Genomic DNA, 20,619 nt, shown 5'->3' on the forward strand with positions numbered 1-20,619 from the left:
TCAGTGAATAAGTGCTTTCATTTTAAGGTAAGATTTAATCACGGATCTCTGAATTTCCAGGCGATTTTTCCAACAATATTCTCCCAAACCTGTAAATGAAATGAGTTTTTTATTAATAGTAATTATCTTCAAACAATGGGAAAGGGTACGCCTCCCGTGCTACGCAATACGAGTCTCAAAGAAACAATACGATCTATTATACAGGGTGTTGCAAAAGTGGTAAGTATATCAATGGAGGCATTCTAAACCACTCGTTCCATGAATGGGAATTCGTTAAAAATATCACCATAGTAGAAAGTCAGGTGACTGTAAAAGTTTAATTATCGAAATTATGTAGAAGAAAACTTTGTCAATACTTTGAAAGTTGAAGCTACAACAAAAAAAAATGTAATTACTCCGTGAATCACCCCGTTTCGGCTTACCCTTTTGTAACATCCTGTATAAGGAATAGGTCACGCAGGGGTCTTCTTTCGTACTCTCAAATATTATGATGTATTTACGTAACTAAGCAACAACGCACCGAAAGAAAATCGTCTCAGGCTGTTTTTAACAGCATGCGGATTTCATAACGCGCGCGGGATTACACGCCTTTTTCCCGCATCTCGCGTGCATATTCCGAGTTACAATGAATACTTGTACGAGTACGAACGCGTGCGTGATCAAATCCGCAAGCTGTTAAAAACATCCTCAATACGCACCAAGCAACAGAGCGGCAACAAGCCCCATAGCCAGCAGTATGAGAGCGGAGCGCACGTCAGCGGCCCGGGCGGAGGCGAAGCCGGCGGGCAGCTCGCAGCGCGGCATGGGGGGCGCCAGCGCCGCGCCCAGCCGCGCCAGCGCGCCCCCGCTGCGCAGCTGGAGGAGGCTGCGACAGGAAGAGAATAGAATAGATAGCCGACAACATGTATTTACAATAATATAGGGGTGTTGGGCCCGTTTCACATCACAAATATTATGCTCACGACTGTAATCCCCGAAGGGGTAGTCAGAGGTTCGGGTAAGTGGGCAAGGCTCGAAGGCCTTTCTGACTAGGCTTAACGACTGCTGAAGCAGCAACCGGCTTAACGTGCCGTTCGAAGACCAGTGTGAAGTTGGCAGCCTAAAGTTAGCAGCCTAAGTGTAGGCGACCAAATTAAGTAGGTTACGATTTGTACCACACACATTATTCAAAATTAAGGCTAATTTCATATTACTAATAAATACAAATGTATAAAATAATGAAAATTTAAAACATCTAATGACAAAACCGCAAAATAAAAAGCAAAATAAATTTAAAAAAATCTATTCTCCATAAGTGGTTGACATTTCAACCACGAAGGAGTCGGAAAGCCACGACCAGACCTAGTTTAAATCGAAGGCTGGTTAAGTACCAACACCTGAAAGAAGTTTCATGAACATTGAATGAGGGTTACAGGTGTCAGTAAGAAGAAGAATGCTGAAATCTGGGGAAAAAATACATATTTCACTAAGTGTTTTAAAATTTTCAGCTGAAAATGCTGATAAGACCACAACGTCTGCTGGTTTTTATGATCGGCACTGATGATTGCTGAAAATCATTTTCAGGATTTTCAGCTCACATGAGTACTTCTCCAGTTATAGGTAAATAGTAGTGATGCCACGAATAGTGATTTGGCCGAATACCGAATACCGAATATTCGGCCGAAGCTCTCAGCCGAATACCGAATATTCGGCCACCGAATATTCGGCAGGTGATCCAGATTAATTCAATAAGTTGAAGTTTTATTTAAAGAGTGTTCCTCTTAAACTTACGGCAGATTCGTACAACCGTTGGTCAACCAACTCAAATCAGTAGCCAAACCTTATATATTTTGTTAAAAAATACCTGTGTTTCAGTAGCAGGTACTGTATATTTTATGAAGAAAAGCGCAATCGTCTCTTACGAACAAATGCCGAAAAATTTGTCTTTATTTATCACAATTTGCCTTTAATTAATTATAAATATTAAAAACACTGATGTTGTTTTCAGGTGATCGCAATAAATGATTGTTTGATAGTTTAATGTTTCGATTAAATTGTTTTTTTATTCCCTTTTTTAATATATTTGCTAGTTTTCTAAGTATTCGGTATTCGGCCGAATACTACTTACTATTCGGCCGAATACCGAATACTGGAAAAACTGGCCGAATAGGCCGAATACCGAATACTTGCCGAATATTCGTGGCATCTCTAGTAAATAGGTATTTAGCGGCCTAAGTCGAAATATCACTTTTATACCCTCAGATACCCTAGAAGCAGGTGGAAAGCCACGACCAGACCTAGTCTAAATCGAAGGTTGGTTAAGTACCAACAGCTGAAAGAAGTTTCATCAACATTGAAAGAGGATTACAGGTGCCTGTAGGAAGAAGAATGCTGAATTCTGGGGAAAAAATAGACATTTCCTAAAGTTTATTGAGATTTTAGGTGGAAATCCTCATGAATCCCCTAGAAGCAGTTGGAAAGCCACGACCAGACCAAATTTAAATCAAAGGTTGGTTAATTACCAACATCTGAAAGAAGTTTCATCAACATTGAAAGAGGATTACAGGTTCCTGTAAGAAGATGAATGCTGAATTCCGGGAAAAAAAATACACATTTCCTAAAGTTTATTGAGATTTTAGATGGAAAGCCTCATGGATCCCCTAGAAGTAGTTGGAAAGCCAAGACCAGACCTAATTTAAATCAAAGGCTGGTTAAGTACCAACAGCTGAAAGAAGTTTCATCGACATTGAAAGAGGATTACAGGTGTCAGTAAGAAGAAGAATGCTAAAATCTGGGGAAAAAATACATATTTCCCAAAGTGTTTTAAAATTTTCAGCTGAAAATGCTGATAAGACCACAACGTCTGCTGGTTTTTTTGATCGGCACTGAAGATTGCAGAAAATCATTTTCAGGATTTTCAGCTCACATGAGTACTTCTCCAGTTATAGGTAAATAGGTATTTAGCGGCCTTAGTCGAAATATCACTTTTATACCCTCAGATACCCTAGAAGCAGGTGGAAAGCCACGACTAGACCTAGTCTAAATCGAAGGTTGGTTAAGTACCAACAGCTGGAAGAAAATTCATCAACATTGAAAGAGGATTACAGGTGTCAGTAAGAGGAAGAATGCTGAATTCTGGGGAAAAAATACATATTTCACAAAGTTTTTTAAAATTTTCAGCTGAAAATGTTGATAAGACCAATACGTTTGCTGGTTTATATGATCGGCACTGATGATAACTGAAAACCATTTTCAGGATTTTCAGCTCACATGAGTACCTCTTCAGTTATAGGTAAATAGGTATTTAGCGGCCTAAGTCGAAATATTACACTCATACCCTCAGATACCCAAGAAGCAGGTGGAAAGCCACGACCAGACCTAGATTAAATCGAAGGTTGGTTAGGTACCAATAGCTGAAAGAAGTTTCATCAACATTGAAAGAGGATTACAGGTGCCTGTAGGAAGAAGAATGCTGAATTCTGGGGAAAAAATAGACATTTCCTAAAGTTTATTGAGATTTTAGGTGGAAATCCTCATAAATCCCCTAGAAGCAGTTGGAAAGCCACGACCAGACCAAATTTAAATCAAAGGTTGGTTAATAACCAACATCTGAAAGAAGTTTCATCAACATTGAAAGAGGATTACAGGTTCCTGTAAGAAGATGAATGCTGAATTCCAGGAAAAAAAATACACATTTCCTAAAGTTTATTGAGATTTTAGATGGAAAGCCTCATGGATCCCCTAGAAGTAGTTGGAAAGCCAAGACCAGACTTAATTTAAATCAAAGGCTGGTTAAGTACCAACAGCTGAAAGAAGTTTCATCGACATTGAAAGAGGATTACAGGTGTCAGTAAGAAGAAGAATGCTAAAATCTGGGGAAAAAATACATATTTCCCAAAGTGTTTTAAAATTTTCAGCTGAAAATGCTGATAAGACCACAACGTCTGCTGGTTTTTTTGATCGGCACTGAAGATTGCTGAAAATCATTTTCAGGATTTTCAGCTCACATGAGTACCTCTCCAGTTATAGGTAAATAGGTATTTAGCGGCCTAAGTCGAAATATCACTTTTATACCCTCAGATACCCTAGAAGCAGGTGGAAAGCCACGACCAGACCTAGTCTAAATCGAAGGTTGGTTAAGTACCAACAGGTGAAAGAAAATTCATCAACATTGAAAGAGGATTACAGGTGTCAGTAAGAGAAAGAATGCTGAATTCTGGGGAAAAAATACATATTTCACAAAGTTTTTTAAAATTTTCAGCTGAAAATGCTGATAAGACCACAACGTTTGCTAGTTTTTATGATCGACACTGATGATTGCTGAAAACCATTTTTAGGATTTTCAGCTCACATGAGTACCTCTCCAGTTATAGGTAAATAGGTATTTAGCGGCCTTAGTAGAAATATCACTTTTATACCCTCAGATACCCAAGAAGCAGGTCGAAAGCCACAACCAGACCTAGTTTAAATCGAAGGTTGTTTAAATACCAACAGCTGAAAGAAGTTTCATCAACATTGAAAGAGGATTACAGGTGCCTATAAGAAGAAGAATGCTGAATTATTTGATTAGCAGCAATCATCAGTGCCGATCATAAAAACCAGCAGACGTTGTGGTCTTATCAGCACTTTCAGCTGAAAATTTTAAAAAACTGTGAAATATGTATTTTTTCCCCAGATTTCAGCATTCTTCTTCTTACTGACACCTGTAATTCTCTATCAATGTCGATGAAACTTCTTTCAGCTGTTGGTACTTAACCAGCCTTTGATTTAAACTAGGTCTGGTCGTGGCTTTCTAACTACTTCTAGGGGATCCATGAGGCTTTCCATCTAAAATCTCAATAAACTATAGGAAATGTGTATTTTTTCCCAAGAATTCAGCATTCTTCTTCCTACAGGCACCTGTAATCCTCTTTCAATGTTGATGAAACTTCTTTCAACTATTGGTACTTAACCAACCTTCGATTTTATCTAAGTCTGGTCGTGGCTTTCCACCTGCTCCTTGGGTATCTGAGGGTATGAGTGTTATATTTCGACTTAGGCCGCTAAATACCTATTTACCTATAACTGAAGAGGTACTCATGTGAGCTAAAAATCCTGAAAATGGTTTTCAGTAATCATCAGTGCCGATCATATAAACCAGCAAACGTACTGGTCTTATCAACATTTTCAGCTGAAAATTTAAAAAAACTTTGTGAAATATGTATTTTTTCCCAAGAATTCAGCATTCTTCCTCTTACTGACACCTGTAATCCTCTTTCAATGTTGATGAATTTTCTTTCAGCTGTTGGTACTTAACCAACCTTCGATTTAGACTAGGTCTGGTCGTGGCTTTCCACCTGCTTCTTGGGTATCTGAGGGTATGAGTGTAATATTTCGACTTAGGCCGCTAAATACCTATTTACCTATAACTGGAGAGGTACTCATGTGAGCTGAAAATCCTGAAAATGATTTTCAGCAATCATCAGTGCCGATCAAAAAAACCCGCAGACGTTGTGGTCTTATCAGCATTTTCAGCTGAAAATTTTAAAACACTTTGGGAAATATGTATTTTTTCCCCAGATTTTAGCATTCTTCTTCTTACTGACACCTGTAATCCTCTTTTAATGTCGATGAAACTTCTTTCAGCTGTCGGTACTTAACAAGCCTTTGATTTTAATTAGGTCTGGTTGTGGCTTTCCAATTACTTCTAGGGGATCCATGAGGCTTTCCATCTTAAATCTCAATAAACTTTAGGAAATGTGTAGTTTTTTCCCGGAATTCAGCATTCATCTTCTTACAGGAACCTGTAATCCTCTTTCAATGTTGATGAAACTTCTTTCAGATGTTGGTTATTAACCAACCTTTGATTTAAATTTGGTCTGGTCGTGGCTTTCCAACTGCTTCTAGGGGATTCATGAGGATTTCCACCTATAATCTCAATAAACTTTGGGAAATGTCTATTTTTTCCCCAGAATTCAGCATTCTTCTTCTTATAGGCACCTGTAATCCTCTTTCAATGTTGATGAATTTTCATTCAGCTGTTGGTACTTAACCAACCTTCGATTTAGACTAGGTCTGGTCGTGGCTTTCCACCTGCTTCTAGGGTATCTGAGGATATAAAAGTGATATTTCGACTTAGGCCGCTAAATACCTCTTTACCTATAACTGGAGAGGTACTCATGTGAGCTGAAAATCCTGAAAATAGTTTTCAGCAATCATCAGTGCCGATCATAAAAACCAGCAGACGTTGTGGTCTTATCAGCATTTTCAGCTGAAAATTTTAAAACACTTTGTGAAATATGTATTTTTTCCCCATATTTCAGCATTCTTCTTCTTACTGACACCTGTAATCCACTTTCAATGTTCATGAAACTTCTTTCAGGTGTTGGTACTTAGCCAGCCTTCGATTTAAACTAGGTCTGGTCGTGGCTTTCCGACTCCTTCGTGGTTGAAACGTCATCCACTTATGGAGAATAGATTTTTTAAAATTTAGTTTGCTTTTTATTTTGCGGTTTTGTCATTCGATGTTTTAAATTTTAATTATTTTATACATTTGTATTTATTAGTAATATGAAATTAGCCTTAATTTTGAATAATGTGTGTGGTACAAATCGTATCCTACTTAATTCGGTCGCCTACACTTAGTCTGCTAACTTTAGGCTGCCAACTTCACACTGGTCGTCCGAAGCACGGAAGAGTCCAGAAAAGAGCCACTTGAAATCCGTCCGACCGTGCCAGTTGTTGATTAACCTTATGCAGTGATCAGTTACGATCACTGAAGCCAGCTCGACTATGGACGCTTCGCCCGTTTCACAATGTCTAGATAATAGCTACCTGTGGGATAAAATACCCGCATTTTAGACTGTGACAGCGTATATTTTATCCCACAGTTAGTCATTGTGCAGATATTGTGAAACAGGTCATTAGGACAGTTGAATGAACATGAACGAACGTACTGATGGTGAGCCAGGGTGTGTCACACTTCTACTTCTATTATTTTATCGGCATTAACATATCTAATAAAAGTTTATTATTGCCTTAAACCCCACGAGTAATCTGGAATTTTCGCGGAACCACTGAGCGCCACTCGCACGAATTTTAATGTTCTGAACACAAATCAGAAACCGCTAAACACGTACAAACCACTGGTGAAAAATTGCTGAAACTCTGCGGCCCGAGGGGCAAATAAATACTTTAACGACACTAAGTAGGTACTTACCTGACTGACTTACCTACAACTTGTAGGTACGTAGGTCTACTTAGTGTCGTCCTACAAGGCGAGAGCGTGACAATGACAAGGTAAGACTTTTATAAACATTCACTTGCAGTAATTTAATCCGTACTTAACGAGCGTCGTTGTGATTTGCTTAAGTAACGTGTTTACTGTTTGTGCACAATAAAGTTCAATTCTATTCCGATAACACAACAAGAAATAAATCAGACGTAGGTAAGTCGAGATATATTCAATTCATTTCCTTTAGGTAAATAGACCTTATTTACTTAATCCATAAACAGGAGCTTACATATGATTATTTTTTCATCATCATGGTTAATTTTTTCGAGGTCTACTTATTTAATAATTTCTGAGAAGTACCTACTTCAAATTAAAATAAAACAGCACCAATAAATTATATAATAACGTATAGTTATGTAGAATACATTGCTGATCCATTGCTGATCCCGTCATTACCAGCCGTCGTCACGCCATCTAGCCGGAAGGCCATTAAGACTAGGAAGAAGAAAATAACCTCAGTGCTCAGCAGTACTTACCTGACGAGGGTGGGCCGGGCGTAGGGCGAGTGTCTGGGCAGGGGGAAGGCGAGGTGCGCGCGGGTGGAGGGCACGGGCAGCTCGCGGAGGGCGCAGCGTCCGCGCGCCTGGCTCAGCGACCGCAGGGTTGATCTACGAGAGGACAATAAGGATGACAGGTGGAATGTTCTGACCAATAACGAGCAGACCCATGTCGTTAGAAAGCTGGTTTCATTAATATAATTTGTTATTATGGGGGCTAGTCTCAATTCATTGTGGGGAAAATGTTATAGTTCCTTAAATTATAATTATCGGTCCATTAAATTTTAATAAGCAGTTGATTTTAATAATAGCATAAAAGAGTGTGCTCGCCAAGTTTAACTTGTATACATAAACACCCTGACTTGCCAGTATGCACACGAATATAACATTGGGCAGGATCCTTTCAGGAATCCCAAAAAAATAATTATACTATGCATAAACAAAGAGCTTCTCGCCCTCTTTCAGCTGACCTGGCTGCCCGTTGCCCAGCGAAGAACGCATAGTCCTGTGCCGCGGCGCGCGCCAGCCCCTCCTCGGCTGAGGACACCAGGTTCTCCGCGTCCGAGTAGCCGCGGATGTAGAACGTGTTTAGAACAGCGTCTTTAGTTGACTGAGGACAAGAGGACGTTCAAAGTTACTTATAGCCACAGATTTAAAGTAGGTACAAGCAGAAATTAAGCAGAAATTAGGATCCATTTTCAAGAGTCACTTGTTCTTTGGGAGAAAACATACACATTGAGGCCGTTTGTCCACCGCACGCCGTCACCGTCACAACACCGAGAATGAGATTTTTTCAGGGCGAGATTATATGACTTGACAGTGACGGACGGTGGACAACTGGATACGCGGCTAAGTAAAATCGTATGTATCGCTACTTCGGCGCCGTCATCTCGTTCTCGGTGACGTGACGGTGACGGCGGCGGTGGACAAACGCTCTGAGTCAAACATCCGTGAGCATAAACACTCATGCAAGCCTCTTCTTCTCTTCTTATATAAACCTCCAAAAATTGTTAACATCACTCTCACCATAAGGTACATCTGATCAGCCCCGTTCCTGATATAGCCGATCTTGAAGTTGGTAGAATAGAGCACGGCGGCGGCGGTGTCCACACTGGCGACCCGCACCGACAGCACGGAGGTGATGAAGGCTGCGTAGGAGTTGTAGGTGACCACCGCGAACAGGAGGCACACCACCAGCAGCGCGCTGGCGGCCGGGCTGCGCGGGGTGTGGTTACCTCCTGCGTGAAGAAGAAAGGTGGAGGAATTTCAGATGTAAACTTTTTTGATTAATTGGTAACCACTGTCGATATCTAAATTCAAAAATTCACAATTCAAATGATTTATATCAAATATTTATTGCTATCTGCGAAACTGTGGTCTTGTTCGTCATGTCGAAGACTTAATTATGGCTTGCATGTGTTTAGTGTTGTCGTGGTTTGAATTGACAGTATCATTCGGTAGTTTTCATATTATCAGTAAAATTTATAAGACCACTGTCATATTTTAACCAAATTATAATCTAAGCCCAGCAAAGCACGAACCGAACTCCTCACCTTGCTGGCAAAGTATGCCAGTAGACCACAGTAGTGCCTCCGCGTACTCCATGGGTCGCTCATCGGGGGCAGGCGCCAGGCGGGAGACCAGAGCCACGGAGGCGGCGGCCGCGAGAGCCACCGCCACCACGCACGCAAGCAGGCGCGCGCTGAACGGAGCCAGGAATATGTCGCGGACGGTGGAGGTCTCTTGGTGGTGGATGTAGATGTTGCACCTGGAGGGATAGATGGTATTATTGTTCAGGACTTTTATAATAAGAATCAGTGACTCACCTGTATCAATGAGGATCCCACTGCATGAAAGGCCTCCTCCATGTTTCTCCAAGTTAAACGGTCTTGTGGTTAAGTTTAGTGTCCCATGTATACAAAGTCTTTATAAAAGTCATTCAAAACCGCATCGCTAGCAAGCTGGACTCTCACCAACCACCTGAGCAGGCAGGTTTTCGCCCGGGCTTCTCCACAACCGACCACTTACACTCACTTAACCAAATAATTGAAAAATATAACGAGTACAACAAGGACCTTTATTTAGCATTTGTAGATTTTAGTAAAGCGTTTGATAGTCTCCATCATAACTCAATAATTACAGCTCTTACCAACCAAAATATTGAACCCGTGTAGACACGGCAACGTCAAATGATCGGCAGGGCACACTAACGTAGTGTATGTGTGCACACTAACGTTGTCTATGTGTGCATAAACGCAGAAATCGGTTTACACACCAGTAACAAACCACACACACACACAACAGCATAAACGAGTTCGCGCGTAGGCAAACGCCCGTATACCAGCTGTGACATAAAAATATCAACCGGTAGTGTTAGTGAAATAGTTATAAAATTGATGTGAAGCAAAATTTCACTACCTGTGTCTAAACACTTCGTAGCTCATTGGTAGAATGTTAGACTAATGAAACATAGGTCGTGAGTTCGAGTCCACGGATGGTCATTTTTATTTAACTTAATTCAAATTTTGCGTTAATTTAAACGCTGTTGAGTATAAAATTAATATATTTGAAACTGACAAATGACTACAAGCTGCATAGCTGTCGACTATTTCTCTTCGCCAAAAATATATGATTCGTTCTTCATTTGAGAATTAAAACCATTCTACCCTCATACAATATGAATAAACGAAATTTGTTTTTAGTTTTAGTGACAATTCACCTCTGCGTCTGCAAAGTGATTCACTTTCTGATTTGTCAATTTAATTAATTAATCTTCGCAGTCAGTATGGAAAGTCACTTAATCATGTTCAAAAAGGCGGAGATAATCGTATTTATATGAACAAAACATTACAATTAGTGAAATCGCAAGACGTTTAACGGTAAGTAACATAGAATTGTAAATATTTTATTTGACTGTTAGAATATTTGTATTTGTATAAGCTAAGTATTTGTTTTTTTTTGTTTGCAGAGGAGAACTGTTCAATTATGGGTTCACCGATACGCAGATTCGGGACATGTAGACAGTAGTCGTCTATACGGATGCATCACCACGCCATCGAGATATCGTAGCTGCACATAGCGCTGATCCTTTCTGCAGCACCCGTTCTACGGCCACAACACATAATCTATCCCTACAAACCGTACGGGTTCACTTGCGTGCTACTGGGTTGCGGTGTCGGAAGCCGACGAAGAAAATTGCTCTAACCGATCAGATCCGACGATTGTCGAAACAGAGTGCGTTTTGCGACTGACTATTTTAAACTTTGATTGGTGCAACAATGTGGTGATATTTAGTGATGAAAAGTCCTTTAAATCAGACAAGGATGGACGTAAGACATTATGGCGAAAAAGTGGTGAAAATTATAATTATTGGGGTTAGCTCAGTAATTTTTATTTTTCCATTTGTATAAGATTTTAGTTATTTTGTTAAAGACTTATTATTATTTTCAATTATGGGTAAGCCAATGTGTTAATGATGTTATTGTTACTGAGGTTGGAATAAGTTATCTTATTTCTAGCTAATTAACATGTTGATTCATATAACTAATGACTTGCCTATTTACTTTAGTAAAACAGCCAGTCCATCCTTTTCTGATGTTTATTATGATTTAAAACTGCTATTTGAAAATTTTCCTTATTAATATAAACTACAACTATGTTTTAAAACGAAAAACAACAAAAACGTAACATCCTTTATGTTTAGAATAAATTTGGTAATTTTAACAATTAATAACTTGTTTCATTTACTTTCTGTGTTGCTTTTATTCGTATATACTACAATACTATTATTAACCATCTTAAAAAATAAATTAAATCTATAAAAAAAAAACAAAAAAGGAATATTGTAAGTTCAGTGGGATTTGAACCACCATACCTATTATTGTATTCTTGTGTCATACCAACTGAGCCATTCAATCTATTACAATGCCTTGCAAAATTTTGCTTCATATCATAAAAACAATGAATCATTGTCACTGGCACAACTAGGGCAAAACACCCAGTAACTGACCACCTTAAGGGAGTTGTTCCAGTAATTTATCTGTAGCGGGCTCAATTCTTATCGTTTATTAAATCCGATTTTTGTTTTAGAAACTAGGATAACAGAGCTACATTCCTGAGTAAATAGCAAACATGTAGAAGTTACTCATTTTTTTATATATTTTTGCAAACAAAAAGTAGTGATTTTCCCAGTAACTGACCACTAAAATCTAGTAACTGACCACACTCGATGCCAGTAACTGACCACCAATTTAAAATGGTTTAAAAATGGAATTATGATTAAATCTTATTATTATTTATTTATTTGATTACTTCATGTAATAGTACCGATCCTCTGGTCTCTTTTAATGTGTGACACATCACTTATGCTCAAGGTTTCTTAACTGAAAAGTGCATTAAATTAATTAATCAGATTAATGCATAATTTAAATGATATCTTATCCTAATAATCAACCATTTATTCATTAAAAACACAAGTTTAAGCATTTTTGTTAAATACTAAAAACAAAGGAATAAACGCACATGTACATAGTGAACACGCATTTTAAATTTACAGCTTTCAGGGAGATTAAGTGGCCCCAATGTAGTACCTTCAGATAAGTTACAGAAAGGGCGATTTTGTTTGTCCGGAACAAGCCAGGATCAGTGGGACAGGCCCATGAAGCATTCATGGTGCCAGAAACGAGCATTTTCTTAAATATAAAGTAGCGAATCCAAGCGCTAAAGCCGGTCCTTTCCATACTCGGTATCAACCGATGAGGATCGTGGCGGATTGTACTGTCGGCCCGGGAAAACATAAATTGCCCGCCGGAAAAGTAGGCCCTTTCCCCACCTGTCCCTTCAAGGATGCAGGACCAGAGACAGATGGTTTTAATTATTGCTGAAACCCCACCCAGAGACTTTCAGTGCGGCTAAAAGAGTCATTGAGGCTAGCCATTGTAATTATGACCGAATCAGATATTGGGGGTTAGTTTTTCAGGATACAAAGATGGATGCCTTGACGAACGGGATTTCAATGACTTGGTGGGGGAGGATTCAACTGGAATATTTAGGATGCTGTTGAAACGTGCTTTCGTAGGTAAGTATTTGGTCAAAGACAGGAGTAGTCATTTCTGCAAGGGGGACAGGGAATCTTTGCCTCGTTGAAGAGGCGTCACTGAAGCAGAACATCGCTGTACTTTCTGCATTTTCCGCTGCTGGACTAATGTGTCTGCCAATGATAGTATAGCGTTGCCAGTGGATTCCGGATAGTTGTGGTATCGGTTCCAAATGGCTGGGGTGTTGGTCGTGGTAACAACTTATAGAAGAATGCCCCATTTCTTGTGTGCCAATTTTACCGTTCTGTTTGAAATCCGCTGGCCGTTCATGATGCCATTGAAGGGCGTGTTGGTGCACCGGCTGAGGGTGCTAGCATTGTAGTGATGCTTTCTTTTTCCTATTTTGCTGAAGTGGCTTTGCCCGTCTTTGGAGAAATGTGGAGGCGCGTTTCGTCGGTAACGTATATTCGGGTTGGGTCATTAATAGCGTCATTGAGGTCTTGTTCGCCAAGTGTTTTTGTGCTCGGGGAACCAATTTCATCTGGTTCACAAGCGCTGGCATTGGTTAGGTACGCCTTCAGCTGTTCTGAAGATAGCATTTGAGTATCTTTTCATAGAGTGAGATGGTGAAAGCCATTTGTCTCCTGGTCCCGCATTCCTGAAGGGACTGCTCCAAGGATTATCTTTAAGGAAAAATGGTGACATCTGTCTTTATCCTGGAGAATCCACATTATCCCAGGCCGACAGTATGCCCCACTAGCGTTTTTATCTTCCTCATTAGCTAACACCGAATCTGGAACAAATTTGGACTTTGTGTTTGAATTCTCTATGTTTTAAAAGGTGCTTGCATATCACCCTGAATTATTTTGGAATGTCTTGTTGATCCTAGTTTGTCTCAGACAAGTGGAATTGCCTTTTCTATACTTTTTTTGCTATCTTGGCGCTTCTACATCTCGCTGAAAGCTGTAAAAATATATCATATATAATAATACCAGTAACTGACCACCAATTTACCCAATAACTGACCACCTATGTCAGTAAATGGAAGGAGTGAAGATAGAATGCTCATATTTTGACACAAGAAAATGGCATATATGAGCTTTAATATTACGTTCTTATTTTGCCTAAATTCAGCTTCAACCAAAAATCCCAATAACCGACATAGGTGGTCAGTTATTGGAAAATCGCTGTTTTGTCGTCCAGTAACTGTCCACCCCATTAAAAACAATCAAACGGGAAATAACAAGCTGAATCTTATCAAAAACGTAATCTTTATAATTAAATCTATATGGTATAATTTTTTCTTTCAATGATTTAAATTTTTTTCATGGTAAATTTTACGATCAAAAAATTCACTTACCTTAACAAATACGTTAGTCACAACTGCAATTTACTCGGGTCGCGCGCCAACTGAACTTTTTCGATCGCTCACTATCCATCTGTTGGCGGCTGGCAAAATCTTTTGTATCAGTAATGCTCTCAATGAACCACAAAATAGACTGGACGTTCACTAGATGGCCCTGCTTGGCTATATTTCTTATTTATTGGAGTTGAAGAGGAAGGTGGTCAGTTACTGGCACATGGTCAGTTACTGGGTGTTTTACCCTACATGCTTACAATATCCGTGTGTGGGTTGCCCAGAACTAAATAATTACGTCGACGTCGCTGACACACACATACACTACCTAGGTTAGTGTGCCCTGCCAACCATTTAACGTTGCCGTGTGTACATACAAATTTTAGAAAAAATATACAACAATAGTACAGCTGACATAAAACTGCAACAAACCGGGGCAACATTTAAAATAGAAAAAGGAGTCAAACAGGGAGACCCGCTATCTCCTAAATTATTTACGGCCACTTTAGAGGAAATATTCAAAGGGCTAGCGGTCTTGTGGACGGACAGGGGTATTGACATTGGTGGCAGAAGGCTCACAAATCTTCGCTTCGCTGATGACATAGTCCTGTTCGCCACTTCTGCACCAGCACTTCAAACAATGCTAGAAGACCTTAGCACGGCGAGCCTTGAGGTTGGACTGAAGATGAACCGGTCAAAGACTAAAGTCATGAGTAACAGTGCAAAACGTAGGGTTGAGGTAGATGGTCAGGAGATACAGTATGTCGAGGAGTACCTTTATCTAGGCCAGATAGCTTCATTTCATAACCGGCAAGACAAAGAAGTCGAAAGACGGATTGAAAACGCCTGGAAAAGCTTCTGGTCTATGAAATCTTTAATGAAGGGAGAGCTACCATTATCGCTCAAGCGGAAGCTCCTCGACTCGTGTATCCTGCCAGTCCTAACCTACGGCGCTCAGACTTGGTCTTTGACGGAACATCAGAAGTCTAGGCTGAAGGTTTGCCAACGAGCGATGGAGCGTAGCATACTGGGTGTGACCAGGCTAGACCGCGTCAGAAACACCACACTGCGCTCCGCCACTCGCATAAAAGACGTAGGTGCACAGACCGCTAAGCTGAAGTGGGCCTGGGCAGGCCACGTCATGCGAATGCACCCGGACCGGTGGGCAAAAATTATAACCGAGTGGGTGCCGAGCGACGGACGCAGGCGCCCAGGTAGACCTAGGCGGAGATGGCGGGACGACCTGGACAGATTTTTGCCGGATTGGCGTCAGGTGGTCGACAATAGAGACGTGTGGAGTGAACATGGGGAGGCCTTTGCCCAGCAGTGGGACACTGAAATGGCTACATAAAAAAAAAAAAAACGGTCTTGTGCTACAGTGCTATGTTTTAAACGTACACATAATTATCACAAATCTAAAAGGTGGCATTCTTGTATCTTAAGATTAGTGAGAGGTAAGAAATTCTTACTAATTAAAGCTATAGATCGCATCCAGTGGCGTGCTTCCAGTGGACTGCTATAGGATGATGACGGTGAAGATAGTCTTACAGGTTAAACCACTCACATAGTCTCAGCGATAGGAAACACGAAGTCCATCTCCCCGTGCGGAGCCGCGTGCGCGGTGACCGGCTCCAGCGCCACGTCCACACAGCGCTGCACCAGCGCGCCCAGCAACCCCGTCCACGCGCCCTCGTAGCTGCGGAACCCCAGCTTAGTGAAGTATCTGGTGGTTGGCCTGTGGAGGATTGCTTTGTGACTGGTCTATAATGTGCGGGAGGCAAAGGGTGATTCAGATGCGGAACCACAGCTTAGTGAAGTATCTGGTGATGGACATGCGGAAGTTTGCTTGCATGAGTGTGACTCAAGGGTCCCGGCTAAAAATCAGCGCTGCATGTATGCCTTTTTGGCGCTGCGCTGATGCACATTTTTTTAGAAATTTAGTTTTTTTTTTTTGATATTTGTTAATTCTATATTTAAATTGTATTGTTTTTTGTATTTGTTCGGTGTATGTGTGCAGCACCAAATAAAATCTTTTTCTTTCTTTCTTTCTATCTTCTTTGTGACTGGTTTGCAAGATGCGGATGACAAAGAGCATTGAAGTGACGAACCCTTGTAGCTGCGTGGGGTTACCTGTGAAATATAGCTTTGTGACTGGTTTGCAATGTGATTTAGGCAAAGGGCAGCTGGAGCAACAGATGCGGAACCACAGCTTATTGAAGTATCTGATGGTAAGCCTGTGGAGACAACCTTTGCAAAATGGGTAACTAAAACAAAAAATATTAAAAAAATAAAAATTCGGTCCATTTGACCACTATTCGGTGTAATCCGGTGTTAATTTACAAATCCCTGTGAAAAATCATAATCGCTTCTGTATTATTATGAACCGGAAATTAAAGACGGCTGATATGACAACATATTTGAGGCCCCTACCTCTTCTATAATAGTTAATAATGTACCTATCTTTAAACATACCCTACCTTACCTAAGACCCTTAACCCTCATCACAACTGTCGGCTTGTCAACATGAAAAGCACAATCAACTTACACAAAGAAAATAGAAGTCTAGTAAAAACTACAGATCTGTACAAGCCTGACATGAACATTTGTTGTGCTGGCTCATATTGAACCATCGGACGCAACAATATAACAAGCGCAACAATATAACAAGCGCTTCGAACATTCAACCATTCGACGGCCGAATGGTGTAGCAGTTAGTGACCCTGACTGCTATGCCGAAGGTCCCGGGTTCGATTCCCGGCTGGGGCAGATATTTGTTTAAAGACAGGTATTTGTACTCGGGTCTTGATATTTATGTAATAATATGTCATATCTATCTATGTATTTATGTAGATATATCAGCTGTCCGACACCCATATCATAGGTTCCGCCTAGTTTGGGGTCGGATGGCCGTGTATGACATTTCCCCACATATTATAATATATTTACATTGAAGCAACTCACGTAGCATTCAACTTGACCGCCAGGAAGTGCAGAGTATCATCGAGCAGGGCGGGCGAGGAGGGCCCGTCGTCGGCGCCGGGGGCTCCGGCCGAGGAGTTGCAGCGGCCCACCACCAGCGCCTCGCCGAGGAAGCTCCTAGCCTCCACGGGGTAGGGGGCCTCCACGCCAGACATGGAGCTCTGGGGGTCCCAGCTGCCTATGTACGAATCACGTATAGTCGACTCTAAAGTCTGACATTGACAGATTGGCGGGAAAATCGACTGTTGATTTAGTATCTGAGATAAAAAACAGACTTTAGTCGATAGTAATTCGATAGGCGGTTCACTGGAATTTGTGGATTTTTATTAGTTTCTAACTTTACCGACAGGGAAGCGCTGGAGTTGACAATATTCGTGAATGGTGCTGTATCCAAACTCCATAAGCTAACATAACAGTGAATAGATTATGATGTTAATTAGTTTTCAGCCGCTGATATTATGCAGTAATTCGATAATAACATTGCACCTAAAGCACAGATTATGAAATAAATCCTTCATTTGTTTTGAACTTTAACACTTCCAGTTAAAGGCAAAGACCAATTATATAATTTGAATAAGTGATTGATAAATAATATACTGATTTTCAAGCTACTTTTATGTGCATATCCCTAATTAATTCATTCAGTATTTATAAACTTCATAGAGTGAACCAGTAGTACCTACCTATAATGACTGTAGGTTTTGATGATGATTTATTTGTTAATAAAGATAAAGCTTTGAGCAATAACAGTCATGTCACAGTTTACAAAATTAAATACTTACATAGGTACTAGGTAGGTTCTAAGTCTAAGTACAGTGTAAAGCTGTAGGTAAGCCGGTACGATCCACAAAACTCAATAGTACCTAATACCTCCAACCTCCAATATTCAACTAGTCAACATGCCTCATTACACATTGTATATTAAATAAAATTAATATTTACATTTAATAGTTTCATAATTATTGAAATTACGTTGTATGAAATATCACTAAATGGCCCGTTAGATTCATATCACTTTGGGAACTCAGCCAATAGTAAAATCAAATAACTGCCTAGGTAAATAATTAGTAAGTACGTAATGATTAGTAAGCGGGTACTTATATTTTGTAGGTATTTGTTGCTCTAAAATAGTCTAAAATAACATGTTAGTTATGCATACTGATGTTGATACTACTTACCTAAATAGTATCCATACAGCGTAGAATTAAGACGCACCTTGAAATATTGCACTAAATGAATAGTCCCCTTACCCCTACCGCTGCTCCGCGGCCAGAAACTAGCAAACTTGGCGTTTAGAGAGAACTCAGTAATATTCCTCATTACAAACGCCCTAGAATAGTTATTATTCAAAACCCCCGAGCGAAGCAACGGGAGGAGTTTTCCCGCAGATTTATAAACTTTGCCGCGAGTCAAATTCTGAAAGCGTTCCGAAGATCTGTAATAGTTCCTCTCATATTCCGTCTTGCAGGCGGCGCCACTGTTGTTATTACATTCCGGGGTGAACCGCCACTTCTTGTTTCTTTTATCCTTCTTCGGTTTATAGACGAAGTTCCCCTCACAGATTGCTAAGGATTTAGTTTTTAATTTAGTGGGGTAGGCGACGATGACGTGTTGGTCGAACCGGATGGCGGAGTCGTTGAGGATCTTGTTGAGCTGCTGGAAGTGCTGGTCGGACCTGGCCGTGACCAGCCAGTCAAACGGAGCCGTGTTCATTTCCAATTCGGCGAGCTGGAAAATTAATTTTTGCGTTTATAATAAACTATGGAATAACTAATAAAGCTATTCCTCGCGGGATCCACTTCACCTTTAAAAGATTTCCCGTGAAAATTGTAAGGTTCTGTTTTCCAACTGGAGACGCAGCCTTATACCGAGTGACCGAGCCTCTACCACTCGAAGGAGTATTATTTTGATAAAATATGTTAGATTCTTTTGCACATAAAATTTGTTGTTAAGTATCGTTGAATATCTATTTTGAAACGTTTTATTGGTAATAATAATAATTCTGCGGTTTGATCGGTAATATTGGAGATTTAACCGATTCAAACCACAGAATTAAACTTTAAATATTTAAAAATATCGAAACAATAAATTTCCATGTGAATGCAAGGCAGCATTCCATTTGTAACCCCATTTATCTGCTATTTAATTATTTTGGATGCGGAATAAGTGCTGTATAAAATAAGCTAAAATACATTTTATTCTAATAAATTTTCATTATTTGAGATCCATATTTAATAGGGCTGCAGTTAGAGCGCCTTCACATTAGTGCGACAGCAGCTTGACAGCAGCGCCAAATGTGATTTACTGCCTGGGGTCATTCAGCTTCGAGTCAGTTTTGCAAGTTGCGCGACGTATTGCGATAAGAAGGCATCCGCTTCTGCTAAGTGTAGCAGTAGTGACTGGCGACGTGGCGACCTAATGTGAAAGCACTCTTAGATATTTGTCGACCCCGCATCGTCCGACAGATTAAATATTAGGCGCCGTCTACACAGGCGAGAGAATTGCGACGAGTCCGCTCTTCTATCAATCGTCTAGTAGGAGACTACTGCGGAATCATCGCTCGCCGTCGCAACGGGATCGCGACGAATTGTCGTGTCGAGCTCGAGGATCGATGATGATGAGAAACGTCATAACGATGTTATGACGTTTCTTGCGCTCACATCGCAGTCATAATATCGGCATTTGGAGATACCTTCTATTGGGAGTATAATAGAAATTCGTGCCACGACAATAGTATCCTCGCGATTTCCTCGCCAGTGGAGACGGTTCCTTAGGGTGCTTGTACACCGTGCATGAAGCTTGCGCATTTTGAGGCACTTGCGCGGGTTACATGCATCGTAAAAAGTAAGCTTAAAAAAATAAGCTTGGGCATATTACTCACGCGCGTAACCCGCATCTTTACTTGCTCCAGCTGTAGCTAGCTACATGCACCGTGTACAAGCACCCTAAGTCACTATGTATGTAACCCTGGTTCACTGCGACTGCCCCCGCCCGCGGCCCAGACGCCCAAACCGCGCCGCCTCTCGCTTCGTTAGATCAGTAAATATCACAGTTCACACCAATTAAGGACACTTCGTTTGCAAGTGGTAAGTTTAATCGCAAGTGTCAACTTCAACGGTTTTCTTTCATAAGACTTCAAATTAAATAGTGTCTCACTTATAAAATGGGCTGACGATTTAAGGTGGTTTCCCTATAAAGCCCGACTTGTATTAGTAGTACTTTTAACCATTACCTGTTTGAACAGCCCCACGAGGCTGTCATTGTCGTTAATGCTGGGGGCGAAGACGACCACCCCCAGCTGGGTGCGCAGCCGCCCCCGCGCCCCCGGAGGCGCCCCCGCCCCCGCCACTGCCGCCCCCACACCGTTGACGTTCAAGCACTTCACCAGACGCACGGTGGCCCAACTGCAAGCTGGTGATAAAGAATTCAGGTGTCTTTATATGTTCTGGGTATGTTTATGTCGCAGTAAGATAGTAATAGCCGGGATATAATTATATC

General features: G+C 40.7%; 1 protein-coding gene across 1 annotated transcript in view; it reads right to left on the reverse strand.

The window, feature by feature from the left end:
• LOC105390399 overlaps nt 1-20,619 on the reverse strand; it is a 26,946-nt gene continuing 6,327 nt past the window's right edge. The window contains exons 3-12 of the mRNA XM_048624469.1: nt 20,354-20,532; nt 18,300-18,849; nt 17,104-17,299; nt 15,707-15,877; nt 9,303-9,517; nt 8,776-8,987; nt 8,220-8,359; nt 7,729-7,860; nt 699-865; nt 1-89 (exon numbers count right to left, since the gene is read on the reverse strand). Of these exons, the coding sequence (XP_048480426.1) occupies nt 1-89; nt 699-865; nt 7,729-7,860; nt 8,220-8,359; nt 8,776-8,987; nt 9,303-9,517; nt 15,707-15,877; nt 17,104-17,299; nt 18,300-18,849; nt 20,354-20,532 (2,051 nt within the window). The remainder of the gene's footprint in view (nt 90-698; nt 866-7,728; nt 7,861-8,219; nt 8,360-8,775; nt 8,988-9,302; nt 9,518-15,706; nt 15,878-17,103; nt 17,300-18,299; nt 18,850-20,353; nt 20,533-20,619) is intronic.

The sequence above is a fragment of the Plutella xylostella genome, chromosome 12 (assembly GCF_932276165.1).
Source record: "Plutella xylostella chromosome 12, ilPluXylo3.1, whole genome shotgun sequence".
In the NCBI taxonomy this organism is placed as follows: Eukaryota; Metazoa; Arthropoda; class Insecta; order Lepidoptera; family Plutellidae; genus Plutella; species Plutella xylostella.